The sequence below is a fragment of the Myotis davidii genome, unplaced genomic scaffold, assembly GCF_000327345.1.
Source record: "Myotis davidii unplaced genomic scaffold, ASM32734v1 scaffold96, whole genome shotgun sequence".
NCBI lineage: Eukaryota > Metazoa > Chordata > Mammalia > Chiroptera > Vespertilionidae > Myotis > Myotis davidii.
The window spans coordinates 5,317,050-5,331,997 of NW_006289416.1; the positions used below are offsets into that span (position 1 = coordinate 5,317,050).

Consider the following 14,948-nt stretch of genomic DNA (forward strand, 5'->3'; position numbering starts at 1 on the left):
CCCCAACCAGGGTCCAAGCCAGAGAGGAGCCTAGAACCAAAATATGTGCCCTTGATCAGAATCGAACCCAGGACTCGTTGGTCCGTAGGCTGACGCTCTATCCACTGAGCCAAACCAGCTAGGGCTCAAATATATTTTTATTGATTTCGGAGAGGAAGGGAGAGGGAGAGAGAGACAGAAACATCAATTATGAGAGAGAATCATTGATTGATTGCCTCTGCATTCCTCCTACTGGGGATCAAGCCCACAACCTGGGCATGTACCCTGACTGGGAATCGAACTGTGACCTCCTGGTTCATAGGTTGACACTCAACCACTGAGCCATGACGACTGGGTGTACGTAGACCATGCTCTTTAATACCTTGCTTTTTGTGCTGAGAAGGCTTCTCTTTCCCCTCTCCTGGCTCAATACCATAGCCTTCAAGATCCAACTCAAATTTACCTCCACTAGTGTTCTCTCACCTCCCCCAGGTATTAGTTACTCCATCCCTTTATGCTCTGTAGCCTTAATAGATCTTCTCACAGTTGCACTTAGCACTGTATTGTGCATATTTTTATGTGTCTGACACTCTCTTGTAACTTAAGTTAAAGCTATTATGGCTTAGGGTTGTGTACACTCCTAATAATATGTACACTCCTCACCCTACAGTGCCGGATTTAATAGGCATCCAACACGGCTCTGCTGAATGGACAGATCTTTGTCCCTCACTTTATGGGACCTAATGGAGTTTACTTTGTAGCACATTACTTCCTTGAGAGCCTCAGACCATGTCTTCCCATCTTTGTATCCTTAAAGCATCTAGAAAGACACACAGCCCTGGCCGGTGTTGCTCAGTGGCTAGAGCGACAACCTGTGCACCGGAGGGTCTCAGGTTCAATTCCCAGTCAAGGGCACATGCCTAGGTTGCAGGTTCCATCCTGGGCCCTGGTTGGGGCAAGTGTGGGAGACAACCAATTGATGTGCCTCTCTCATATCGATGTTTCTCTCTCTCCCCTCTCTCTCTCTCTCTCCCTTCCCCTCCCTTCCATTCTCCCTCTAGAAATCAATGGAAAAATATCCTTACTCCTCACAAGGATAAAAAAAAGAAAAGAAAGAAAGGCACACAGTGAATCAAAAGCTGCTCAAAAACAATTTGTGCCCTGGCTGGTGTGACTCGGTTGGAACATCATCCCATATGCCAGAAGGTCGAGGGTTGGGTTCCAGTCAGGAGCACCTACCTAGGTTGTATGTTCAATCCCTGGAGGGGGAGTATAGGAGAGGCAACCCATGGATATCTCTCTCTCACACACACACATCAGTCTCTGTCTCTCTCCGTCACTCTGTCTCTCTCTCCCCCTACCTCTCTCTCTAAAAATCAATGAACCTGTCCCCAGGTGAGGATTAAATAAATAGTACTGCACTTTTAAAAACAAACAAACAAACAACAATTTGTTTAATCCAGGGCCATAGTGACAAATTCAAACATTCCCCTTTAGAGTATCCACCATCTGTCTACAAGATTCCTAAAAGGCTGGATAAATAAGGAAATATGAACCTTCACAGCAAACTATTATGAGGCACTTTAGTAAGATCATAAACACTTTATAACTTTAGCTTTTAAAATCATATTCATCTTGCTTCCCTCCAAGGCCCAGGTCACTTTAAACAAAGAAAAAAGGGCTCTTCTTCCCCTGTATTCTCATAAAGTACTGGCGTTAATGACATGATTGCAATTTTTTATCTTCAGCATGACTAATTTATAGACGTAATAACATGCTCTATCAATGAGTCAAAAAAATGTTTCTTTCAATTCTGATAGAATTGTCTTTGATCTGTTGAAATGGTGAGAAACTAGTAGCTGAAAAGCTTTCAGGAAATTTCAGTGAGTGTAATATTTTTCATTCCATCTCACAGGTTTAACATCAAATAGAGTGATGATTTTCTAGGAGATGAAAGAACTTCTATCATTATAGCAAAAAAAACTTTAGTGGGGGTTAGAGAAAAAAAGTTGATTTAAAATAGTACTTTCTCTATGTATACTTTGATGGGCATATTAGGCATATAACAGTCAATCTGTTTCATGGAAAAGTAAAATTCTTAAGTGAAAAAAAGTATCACTGTGCTGGTTAACTTGTTTTATACTAGTTAAATTTTTGTTTTGTTTTGTTTTTTTAATCCTCACCCGAGGATATTTTTCCATTTATTTTTACATTGAGTGGAAGAGAGAGGGAAAGACAGAGAGAAATATCTATGTGAGAGAAACACATGGATTGGTTGCCTCCTGCAGGAGCCCCGACCAGGGCCCAGGCCGGGGAGGAACCTGCAACCCAGGTACGTGCACTTGACCGAAATTGAACCCGGGACCCTTTGGTCGACAGGCCGACGTTCTATCCACTGAGCCAAACCAGCTAGGGTTGTACTAGTTAATTTTTAAAGAAAACATGTTTTGCATTAAAAAATGATGTAAATATCTATTGATGTTAAAATACAGTAAGTGCAAAAGTTGTTATAAAATAAAATGTTAATTTTTATAAAAACAGAAATATATTACATATTTGCCATTTAAATATAAGATCTGAATGAACATAGACCAAGGGGATTCCCTTGATTGTATAATTATGGGTCTTACAAATTTCATTTTCTTTTTGCTTATCTGTATTTTTCCACAATGAATTTGTATTGTTTATGAGTTATACTTTTCATTATAAAACTAGAAATGATTCTTTTAAAAGTTAAGCTGTTATTAGTTTAAATTTACTTACCAAGAGATTCTCCCCTGCCATTCCTCTGTTGTTAAAAACCACACATCTAAAAGCAGAAAACAATTTTGTTATTTTTACACATGATTCTTGCTCACAATACATTACCAAAATCATCTTACTAGCACTGTTTTAGAGCACAAAAAGGTTTGAAAAATCTCTTCCAAAGACACGCGCATGCTTGACAATTTTATCTAAGTGCATGAAATACATTTCCAGGTTTCTAAATTCAATACATGGGTTCAAGTCAGAAAACTGTATATTGAAACGATGTTTCATTTTCCTACCAAAAGCAGAATTTTTATAACTTCTTCCTATTCATATACATACATTTCCAATAAATATTATTAAAACAATTCTAAATACAAGTCAAATTTAATTATTTTTGGTTCAAATTTTAAAAAGGCCTCTCTACCTATTCTATTTGTAACATTAATAAATACTTATTCCTAGCCTCATAAATAGCTCTTGTTCTCTCAAGGCTCAGCAAACAGCGATACTGGAATTTTACCTGAGGCAAAAAAACATTACCACAGGTGCAGCTGAAAGGAGCCTGGCACCTGAGCTGGTAGGATGGGCCCCCACTGGGTGTGCAGTTGATTTAGGTGAGGAAAGACTACCTGTGTTTTATATAAACCTCTTTGCCTCTTCTGGGTCAATAGTCACACGTAAAGGGTTTAGAGCAGTGTTGGCTCACGCTAAGTACACAACGACAGCTACTAGTAACAGTGGTAGGTGTAGCGCCAGGTTAGCTTTAAATAGTCATTCTGCATTTAAAATATTTAACTCTCATTAAATTTTCAGTCAATCATAACCCCAGATATGTATTTTGTGCCATCCTGAGACAAATCCTGACTTGTGTCTGCACAGATTTCTTTGATTTAATCTATATTTGTGCGCACTGAAATTCATTTTGTTTTTTACTATTTACTTATCCAATCAATCAAGGATATTTAAGGTTCTAATTCTCTTCTTTCAGGGTGTTGCTGATCATTGCATGGGTTCTAAGCACCAATGACCTGACTGCCTTACAAAACATTCAACAACTCTGACTCTCTTCTCAGGGGGGTTAGAGTTTAATGTGGTATTTAGGATATGTTTCTGCAAAGGAATTCTGTCTTGTTTCTGAAAGGTCATATAGGAAATTTTACTAGGCCCAAATGAAAAAGAAAATGTTTTAAAATCTCAGAAATTTAATTAGAGAAAAAGCTAGAAATATTACAGTTTATTGACTAGTCAAAGAAAGACCTTAAATATACTATAAAAACAAGCAGAAAAGTTAGCATAATGTCAGTTAGTCCTTAATCTTTTCTTGCTAAATATATGGCAAGACAGTCTAGACATAATAAGTTAGTCACTTCTATTTACTTGCGTAAGCACCTAAGTTACACTGGAATTGGGGCTAAAGTTCATTGAGACCTTGAGCCTTGAAGATCCTAGTCATTCAGAAAAGAACCGCTGGATAAGAAATGACTTTTGGGGCAAATGACATCACCGTGTGACTGCCACTGAGACAAGAGAACAGACCTTATGAGGGGAAAGAAAAAGATGATCTGCAAACTCATGAAAAAGCAGTCTGTACACCTGGGGTTTTCTTCCAAACTGCAGACTGGGATATTTTCCCTTTTTTTCAGGCAACTTTTAAAAGTGGATCACAGCTCTGGTATCTCTTGCTAGAGGAGAAATGGTACTGACCTCTCCATAGGCCTGAGTTCCTGACAGTGTTCATTCAGTAGCATGATCACTGTATATGCTTCTAGTCTTGGAAATGGGGCAGAGTTAAAGAATGGAAGAGCAAAGCCGCTACAGAGAAAGGCAGAATGGGGCTGCCATTCCGTTCCTCTCTCCCACTCCAGCTTCTTCCTTCATTTAACCCTGTTCCTGCCCTGTCAGTCATTAGGGAACACTTTCCATATAAAGCTAAAAGAGGTAGCTGAGAAATGACAAGAAAAAAACCCTGAGATGCTCTAAATTAAAAAGAAACACAAAGGGGTTCATCAGGTAACAATTGCAGGGAAAAACACAACAAAAGACTTCTTACACTCTTTAATGTATGTTGGGATTATTTTTTTGTTTGTTTTTTTCTTCTGTATGTTGGAATTATGAAACTAACTTCCGGGGGCTGTTTCTGAGACTACCTAAAAGGTAGAATAGCCAGGTGCAGTGGAACCCCAGGAGTCTCAGCTTCCTGCTTACCCAGGAGCTTTACCTACTGCTGGCCCTCCCAGAACTAGTCTCGCACCCCTTTGTCTATAGCTAATGTAAATTATTTTAGAACAGCGTACATCTTTCTCCCCCCCTACTTGATGTATAAAAAAGCCATGAAGGACATGTTTGTCTTTTCTAGTTAGTGATGCTGCAGGTGGTTTAGACTCCATGCTCCAAGACCCATCTTCTTCTTTTGGTAGCAGTGGCCCAATAAACACTTCCTTTAAAACACACACACACACACACACACACACACACACACACACACACACTCACTCAGTCTTTTTAAAGTTAAAATCTTTTGTTTAAAAGAAACAACTACTATTCCTAAGGCATTCAATAAGCCTCTGTGAGCTTTGTAACAGCTCTCTCCAAATAATTTCTATAATTTCTCCCAAACAACTTTAAGAGTATGTACATGAGAAAAATCGTTTTCCTGCACATTTTAACTATTTGAATTTTCTTCTCAAAGCATGGCAAATATAAATAAAAAGAAGACATACCAAATAAAGGATAAACCTGGTACTGGGAATTTTCTGTGACAATGGAACACATCAACCAGGGAAGCAGGCGAGTCTCCTTTAATGAAGGTTAAATAAGAAGCAGAGACATACCTACAGCACAGGATTTCTCAACTTTGAGCACTATGGACATTATGGACCAAGTAATTCTTTACAATGGGAGCAGTCTATAGCCCCCTTGTCTGAGAACCACTATTATAGTGAGATGGAGCAGATAGCCTTGAATCTGCTCAAGCCCAGTGATCTACCAGAATAAAGTGATTTTATCAGATGACCTTAAATATTTTCCAGTTTAAGATTTCACGAGTCTTTGATTCTCAGGATATAAATAATATAATATAATATAATATAATATAATATAATATAAAGTTCATGTGTCATAGAAATGTACACTTCAAACCTATATGGTCTTATTAACCAATGTCACCCCAATAAATTTAATAAAAAAATAAAACTAAAAAAAAACCCTAAAAATCAGCAAAGGGAGGAGTGAGATCAACATTTAGAAAGCACTACACTGATTTCCGGTAATAATAATAGCAATAGGTATTGGTTAGCACTTTACATGAATATGAATATTGAAATGATATTCAAATATTGACATTCAAAAAATTAAACAGAATATTTACTGAACTAATTTTTAAAAACTGATTTGAGAGACAGAACGAGAGGAAGGAAGAGAGACCCGCAACCTTGGCATATCGGGATGATGCTCTAACCAAGTAAGCTACCTGTCCAGGGCTTTACTGAACTAATTTCAAGATGGAATTAGAGCTTATAGGAGAAAAATGAAATAAAAATATAAGGTTCTTGGCCTCAAGAATAGAATCTAGTTAGGTTGAAAAGAAATGCACCATATTTTCAGTTGAGTAACAACACAAGTGATAACACAAGGCTCTCTAAAAGAGCTTTGTCTCTGAAAATTTGTTAATTGGGGTATCATTTTATAGTGGACTATCTAACAATTAGATAGATAATGTTAAGTCCCTAGAGAATGGTACTATTTCTGTTTTCCAGAAATACCTTCATTCAATGCTTTCTAATATGCATTATTTTATCTAGTCAGTCTCATGAATAATCATTAATTGACTCATTCTCAAAATTTTAAAAACCAAATTATATTAACAAGATAAAGGATAAACATACTTTTAGATAAAAACATTCTAATGTTCATTTAAAATGACTTTGTACCCAAGATACTGCTTTAGATCAGAACTCGTCCTTCTGTTTCACCACCTCATCTTTCTTAGTTCAGCCCTTCCCTCCTCCTTCAGGAAGAGTCTACAGATGACCCACTAGTGCACTTCTAAAGCTGCAGGAAAAGCAGCTCAATGTCACCTAAAGCTTAGTATCCACTGGTGCTACTTCCCTGAATAGGCCCAAACTCCAAACTGGAAAGTAAAAGAATGTGTTAAAGTTGCCAAGTGTGTGATCCACTCTTGCTCTTGTCTCTTAACTTCCAGCAGTTAAGTAATATTAAGTATTGTGACCCATCAAGAATTATGTAATAAAAAGTTCATTGAAATCTAGGCCAGTCATTAAGTATTTTGGTACTGCAAAGGACACTATCAGAACCTATATTCCCAAAGAGCATACAGTCTAATTGAAGTGACAAAGAGTATGCAGTGGTAGGGAACAAATGTATTAGGAAGCACCAGGATTGCCCACAAATGACAGAAAACTCAAAATAACAGTGACTTAATCAAGATACAAATTTATTTCTCATGTAAAAATCCAAGAAGGGCCCTGACCGGTTTGGCTCAGTGGATAGAGCGTCGGCCTGCGGACTGAAGGGTCTCAGGTTCAATTCCAGTGGAGAGCATGTACCTTGGTTGCGGGCACATCCCCAGTAGGGGGTGTTCAGGAGGCAGCTGATCGATGTTTCTCTCTCATCAATGTTTCTAACTCTCTAGCCCTCTCCCTTCCTCTCTGTAAAAAATCAATAAAATATATTCAAAAAAAATCCAAGAAGGTAGACCAGGGCTTGTAATGGTGCCCTATAGTGTCAGGAAACTACATTTCCTGTATTGCATTGCTTCATAAGCCATGGCTGCTTCAACTCCAGCTATCACATCTACATGCCAGCACCCAAGAAGGAGAAAAATGGAGAACACAGACTACATCAACGTCCTTTAAGGATGCTTTCTAGCAACTGTGCACACTACTTTTACTGATATCACTATGGCCTGCTGTTTCTTAGCATCAAGGGAGGCTTTAAAGTGAAGTCTTTATTTTGGGCAGCTATCTACCCAACAGAAATTAGAGGATTCTGTTACAGGGGAAGAAAGGGAGAATAAATATTAGGAGATAACTGGCAGCGTCTAGCACTGAGTGGTCAGTGTTACAAATGCCAGTATTCTGGAATATTAGAAAAACCAAATGAGACATTTTATTGAGGGAAGGAATAAATCACTAGTGTCAGATGCAACTAAGAGTGGAAGGGAGGGAGAAGGGGGAGATAGAGAGAGAAACATCCATGTGAGAGAGACATGTTGATTGGTTGCTCCCTGCACATGCCCCAGCCTTGTTCCCTGTACATGCCCTGACCTGGGGCCAAGGATCAAACCTACAACCCAGATACGTGCCCTTGATGGGGAATTGAACCCATGACCTTTCAGTTTGCAGTCCAAAGCTCTAATCACTGAACCACAGGGCTTGATGGGTCACTCTTTTTAATATTACTTGGGGGTAGAGTAAAATGGTAAATGAAGGCTCTCAACAAAAGAGGTTAAAAAAAAGATAATTTGGATGTTCTCAGAGTTACTGTTTTTCTCCCTGTTTTTAGTTGTAGTGTTAGAAATTAATTCAGAGATGTTTGGAAAAAAATTTTAAGAAAACAGGATAGCCGAAACCGGTTTGGCTTGGTGGATAAAGCGTCGGCCTACGGACTGAAAGGTCCCAGGTTCGATTCCGGTCAAGGGCATGTACCTGGGTTGTGGGCACATCCCCAGTGGGAGATGTGCAGGAGGCAGCTGATCAATGTTTCTCTCTCATCGATGTTTCTAACTCTCTATCTCTCTCCCCTCCTCTCTGTAAAAAAATCAATAAAATATATTAAAAAAAAAAAAAAAGAAAACAGGATATTGCCCTGGGCGGGTTGCTCAGTTGGTTGGAGTGTCATCCCATACACCAAAAGGTTGTGAGTTCAATTCCCAGTCAGGGTACATACCTAGGTTGGGGTTCCATCTCCAGTCAGGGTGTATATATGAGGCAACTGATTGGTGTTTCTCAAAGCAATGTTTCTCTCTCTCTCTCCCTTTTCTTTCTCTCTCTCAAATCAATAAACATCCTCAGGTGAGGATTAAAAAGAAAACAGGAAATTATCCAGGTAAACAAAATTATATCCATCAAGCTGTGTTACTGGATTTTTTAATATATATTTTTTATTGATTTCAGAGAGGGAGGAGAGACACAAACATCAATGATGAGAGACTCATTGATTGTCTGCCTCCTCCCATCGCTTCTCGGTCTTTTGGCTAAGATCAAGTGATTGTCTGCCTCCTGCACTCCCCCTACTAGGGATCGAGCCCGCAACCTGGGCATGTGCCTCGACCAGAATTGAATGGAGACCTCCTGGTTCGTAGGTCAGTGCTCAACCACTAAGCTACATGTTACTGAATTTCTTAAAAAAGAAATATTGAATGAGTGGATAAAATTTCTAACTACTTTATCAATCAAATGGGTGTAACGTATTAGAGGGAACAACTTTTCCTCTGGTTTCTATGAGAAGGCTTCTCTGTAAACACACTCCTAGTCTTTCTCACTTTACTTGCTCCCCAGGAGATGGAGGACTTCTCTAATTGATAAAATTTGGAAGAATGACTGGGGCTGTCTGGCTCAACAAGTCCCTTCTCCTTTCAAAGGCACCTTTATCCAGGGAGCACACACTGCACTCTGCCAGCGAAGATGGAAAACGTACAGATAGGCTAAGCATTTGCCCATTGGTTCTATTTACCTTTGACTTATTCATAAAGCCTTTGCTCACAATTATTTTAAACAAACTTTAGCTGAGTTTCCACCTCACCCATTTTAATTGTCAATCAGTAGAGCTTAACAGAAAAGTTTTGTGTCTTTGTTAGTTTTCAGGTAGAGGAAAACAACATTTGTTTAACAACAACAACAGTAAACCCTTATGTGTTATTTGTCCATATGCCAGGAGCTAGGTTCTCTCTAATGTCTAAATCATATCTCACCAGTAAAGCATCAACAGTTCCCTGGTGACCTGACAGAAATCATGACTCTCCCTACACACTCAGTCTTTACACAAGATAGTAACTGGGGCCCAAAGGCAAGTGCACTCCCATGATATTGGGGCGTTCATACTCCCTATGAAACACGATAGTACAACAGACATTATAATAATGTCCAAACAGTCCTGCAAAGAAACTAGATGTTTATATTTCCAAGAGGTAGGTTTGCTTGTGCTTGCTCTTTAAATTATATGTGTGTGTATAAATATATATATACCAGGAAACAGACCTGAGAAGGAAGACCTGAACATTTCTGAAGACCCACTTTGTTCAGGGCACTAAAGCAAGTGCTTTATACATTCTGATTCATTAAACTCTCTGGTAAGAAACTGTGATTGGCGAAGTTAAAAATTAATTGCCCAGGGTCACTAAATAAGTGGCAGTTCCAACATTTGAATCCAGGCCTGGCTCCAAGGCCCATGTACATTCCCCCACATTACACAGCCTTCCACAAGGTATGTTACCTACTAAACCTCATGCTATAGTATCAATGACTTAGATCTGTTTTGCCACCTAAGAACTCAACCCAGTCTTGTGCCAAAGTTCCAGATGCATTTTTTACCTCCGTGGTCTTTGCAACTACCTGACTGTCTTTGACTGATTACAAAAATAGTTTGTAGCTCCTCAGGTCTGTCAAAAGGTGGAGTCTCTTTCACTACTCTGGGCTGACTTGCTTCAACTAGAAAGTAACTTTGTTTTACTGGAATGCAGTAGAAGCAACATTGTGAGGGTTCTCAGCTTTGGCTCCAAGAAGCCATGCAGCTTTCACGTTTGCACGCTTGGAACCCTTTGCCACCAAATGATCAACCTCAGGGTGAGCTTGATGGAGACTATGTGGAGCTGAGATGAGTCATCCTTATAAAGGATCCCCAAGCACGGCTGCTGACCACAAATACACAAATGATTCCAGCCAAGACCAGAAGAACTACCCGGCTGAGCTCAGCCCAAATTGCTAACCCACAGAATTGTGAGTGAAATGGTGGTTGTGTCTAGCCACTAAGTTTTGGATAGTTTGTTATACAGCAAAAGCTAACTAATACACTCTCTCCAACTTAGATTCAGAGATTCCTTGTCAATTAAAAATAACAATAGTCCCAAAGGCTATTGAAAAATTTATTGACCTTCCTTACCCATGCATTCTGCTACCCGATTGTGTTAGATTCCCCTGAACCCAAATAAACTGGGTCTTCAAGCAACTGACAGTGACTTGATCCAGCCTCCCCTCTCATAAACTTTTTGAGGCAAGGACAACTTCTCATAACTCTTTGTATCTCCACATGGTACCTAACACAAAGCCTTCCTTGTATCATATATTCTCAATAAAGTTTCTAAATCCATCAAAGAAATTTTAACCCTTAGGGAAGTTAGAACCTCCCAACAGCTTTGAAGCACAGTGTAATGAAATGGTAATAAAATCTACCTATGTATATAAAAGCCTAAGTGGCCGAATGACTGAACAATTGAACACTGTGACACGCACTGACCACCAGGGGACAGACAATCAACGCACAGGATCAGGCTCCCTCCTGTCTGGATCAGGCTCCCTCCTGTTGAGATCAGGCCTGCCGGGATCGGCCCAAAACCGGCTATCTGACATCCCCCGAGGGGTCCCGGATTGCGAGAGGGTGCAGGCCAGGCAGAGGGACCCCATTGGTGCATGAATCCATGCACTGGGCCTCTAGTTTGGTAATAAAATTTGGCAACTTTTACAAATGATGGAAGAAAGCCATGCATACTGGCAACTCTAAGACTTATAAGATTCAGTCCCTGAGTTTCAACTGCATTGTTTTTAAAAGTACTTTCTAAATCTTGGGAGATAGATCAGGCCAAGTATAGAATCAGCAATTTAAATATGTACAAAAGGTTTTACGAACTGTACTTTTTGAGCATGACTAAGTTTTAGTGAAAAATTGGAATCAAGCCTCACATTGGTGCTTGAACATCGAATAATGACAAATTTCTGATATTGCTTAGTGCAAATTTCATTGAAACCATAATTCTGAAACACCATATCAAAGCTTCTGAGAGATTGTCACTTCATGGACAAAATATGCTTTATCTATAAAAGATCAGAGTTAACTTGTCAAAATTGAAATAACCCTTCTGGCATTTTCCCCTTTATATAAAAATATTTTTCCTTTATTTTTATTGTTGACACTATTACAAAAGTATATACAAATATTTTTATTAATATAAACCCAACCTCAGTTTTTCACACAAACACGTATTTCAAGTTTAACATAAGATACAACTCTAAATGCAACTCAGAGTGTTACACGACAATAGTTACTGTCAGCTGAAAAAGACGGATGCACAAAAAAGCACTACCTTTCACAATGACTGTTTTAAGATTTTAGAGTTGAACCTGAAATTTAATATTGCTAAATCAATTGTATCTGCTAACCAAGTTTAATAATGGTTTTTCAAAAATGGTGTAACATCATTAACTGAACACTAGCCAGTGGACGTGCAAAGAGGCACGGATCACCTTTGGAAAAATAAGGACACCTACAAGCTGATTTTGAGTATTTTTTACACTTGGGATCTGAGGCAAGATAAGTGGATTGAGGGCTCAAATATGGAGTGTAACATGAAGGCCACGGTGTGCTCTCTCAGGGATCTGCTATTCTGTATAGCACTCTCTTCAGTGGTTCTCAAACCTGGGTCTTATGTCAATTCCTAGGTGATTCTAATTTCATTCAACCAAAATCTGCTGAGTGCCTACTATGCTAAGTGCTACTTCCCATGAAATGATTCAGTTACGCACCTTCCTGAAAAAACAGGGGAAGGAAGAAACAGAGAAAATAATAATTTAGGGAGTTGCTTAATCCATGCAAGAAATAATAAGCATTTCTGAAACCAACATGAAGGTAATTTGTGTTTCATTTAGAATTAATTAAGTGAAAAATGAAAAAAAATGTTTTCACCAGTACCTGTATCCTAATTCTTCACTAAGATGGATCATATGAAGGATATACGATTCCTTGCTTGTTCCAGTGAGGCCAGGCAACAATAAGATAGTAGGTCTGGTGCTGGCATCCATATAACTCTTACTGTTATCATTATCAAACCAGTCCAGTAAAATCTGTCCTCCATCCGCAGTTTTAATAAATTCACTAAAAGAAATAATTCAAAGACATATTCAGTGTTTCAGGTTGCATCTTGATATTAGTGTCTTACTTCTATAAATATAAGATAGTATTTGGTCATCTCAAAATATCTTCAGCACTCACTAACACACACTTGTATCACTTTCTTTCATTACAAAAATGTTCTGAAATTAGTGCCTTAAAGTATTTCCAGTAACACTAGTAAAAGATAGTATATAAAAATGAACCTCAAAGTATTTCAAGTATTTATCTTTTTAATTTATTATTATTATTTTAATTTTTTTATTGATTTCAGAGAGGAAGGGGGAGGGAGAGATAGAAACATCAGTAAGAATCATCGACTGCCCCTGGCTGGTTTGGCTCAGTGGGTAGAGTGTTGGCCTGAGGACTGAAGGATCCTGGGTTCAATTCTGATCAAGGGCACATGCCCGAGTTTCGGGCTCAATCCCCAGTAGGGAGCATGCAGGAGGCAGCATATCAATAGTTTTCTCTCATCACTGATGTTTCTATCTCTCTCCTTCTCCCTTCCTCTCTGAAATCAATAAAAAAATATTTTTAAAAAATCATTGATAGGCTGCTTCTGGCATGTGCCCAGACCCGGAATTGAACCGTGACCTCCTGCTTCATAGTTCCATGCTCAACTACTGAGACACGGAGCCAGGTGATCTTTTTTAAAAAAGTATTTTTTTTATTGATTTCAGAGAAGAAGGGAGAGGGGGATAGAAACATCAGTGATGAGAGAGAATCATTGATTAGCTGCCTCCTGCCCCCGCCCCCTCCCAGGTATATGCCCTGACCAGGAATGGAACCATGACCTCTGGGTTCACAGGTCGAGGCTCAACTACTGAGTCACGGGCTCACGTATTTATCTTAATTAGTTCCTCATTGCTCTAAAATACCCAGCCTTTAAACCCTATTTGACTGAGGTCAGCCAAATAATTCAACATGGAATTATGAATACATAAAATGCTGATATGATCTCTTCTCTGCCTATTTGACTCAATAACGGAGTCTTTCCATAGAGTCTATTACAAAATTTGCTTCTTAAATTTAAAGTACTTCTCCCATAGTATCTCTGGACATATAGAATTTTCAGAGACAAATAGTGCAAGTTCCAAGCAACCAAAGGAACTCCAGAAGGACTAGATGACTCAGGGAAATTAATAATAGGCACCATTTAAATCTCCTGGTTACTGGTGTATTCTGGACCATATCTTTAGCACCTCAAGGGCATTATCATCAAGAACCCATTTGCTTATCAATAAGAAGTCCTTTTACAGAGGTTTGGTCACACAAAAATCCAAATTAATTCATCCTCTCACCCCCACACTTATCCCCAGCATCAGTGAACTTGTACATATCATCCAAGGATTTAGTCCTCGGGGGCAGATGCATGATGAATTTCTAAAAGAGGAACCCCCAAACCTCAGAGCACCCCGCCCCAAATGGTGAAAGGCAATACCTGATACCTTCCTGCAGCTGGGTGTGGGGTGAGGGGCATGCTTTCCATTTTCATCCCTCCTTTTTCTGCTAAACCAGAGGTTCTATTAACCAGCGGAATGCAAAAACCCGTGATGTTGAAGATATGACTGCAGGTGGAAGTTTACTTACTTCCGGTAGCGCACCGGGGGCTTGGAAGTGATGAAGGGTCTCAGCAGGGTCTGCCCTCTGCTCTCCCAGCACCAGACCGTCGGGTAGTACGTTTCTGTCACCACGGGGCAGTGGTCCTGAAGGAAGCGGCTGAAACTCTCGGCCCCCGTCACTAACTGGGGCTTCTGTGGGGGAAAGACAGCTCCGTGACGGATCCACAACAGAGAAAGTTTCTGCCAAGCGTACACCGTAACCGGCCGGGCATCGCGCGAGCGCTGCTCCCCGGATGACTGGGAGCCTGCCGCCAACAATTCACAGGCACCGCGGGCTTTAAGAGGGGTTTCTCAGCCCCTCCAGGGCCTGGCGGGAGTGGAAATAAGTCCCTCTAAAAAGTGCTCCCGCGTTCCCGAGCAGCTTTGCCGGGGGAGATCACAGCGCGCCGAGGTCAGAAGGTCCGGGCTGCGGTCCGAGGACGGGGCCGGACCGCAAGCAGGCGGACAGGGGCTGGCCAGCTCTCCCGCGCGCGCCCC

At 40.0% G+C, this 14,948-nt stretch overlaps 1 protein-coding gene across 1 annotated transcript in view; it reads right to left on the reverse strand.

Moving 5' to 3' along the window:
• The window catches only part of ABHD3 (abhydrolase domain containing 3), a 72,807-nt gene that overhangs the window by 18,137 nt on the left and 39,722 nt on the right, over positions 1-14,948 (reverse strand). The window contains exons 2-4 of the mRNA XM_015562679.1: positions 14,440-14,761; positions 12,652-12,834; positions 2,743-2,788 (exon numbers count right to left, since the gene is read on the reverse strand). Of these exons, the coding sequence (XP_015418165.1) occupies positions 2,743-2,788; positions 12,652-12,834; positions 14,440-14,761 (551 nt within the window). The remainder of the gene's footprint in view (positions 1-2,742; positions 2,789-12,651; positions 12,835-14,439; positions 14,762-14,948) is intronic.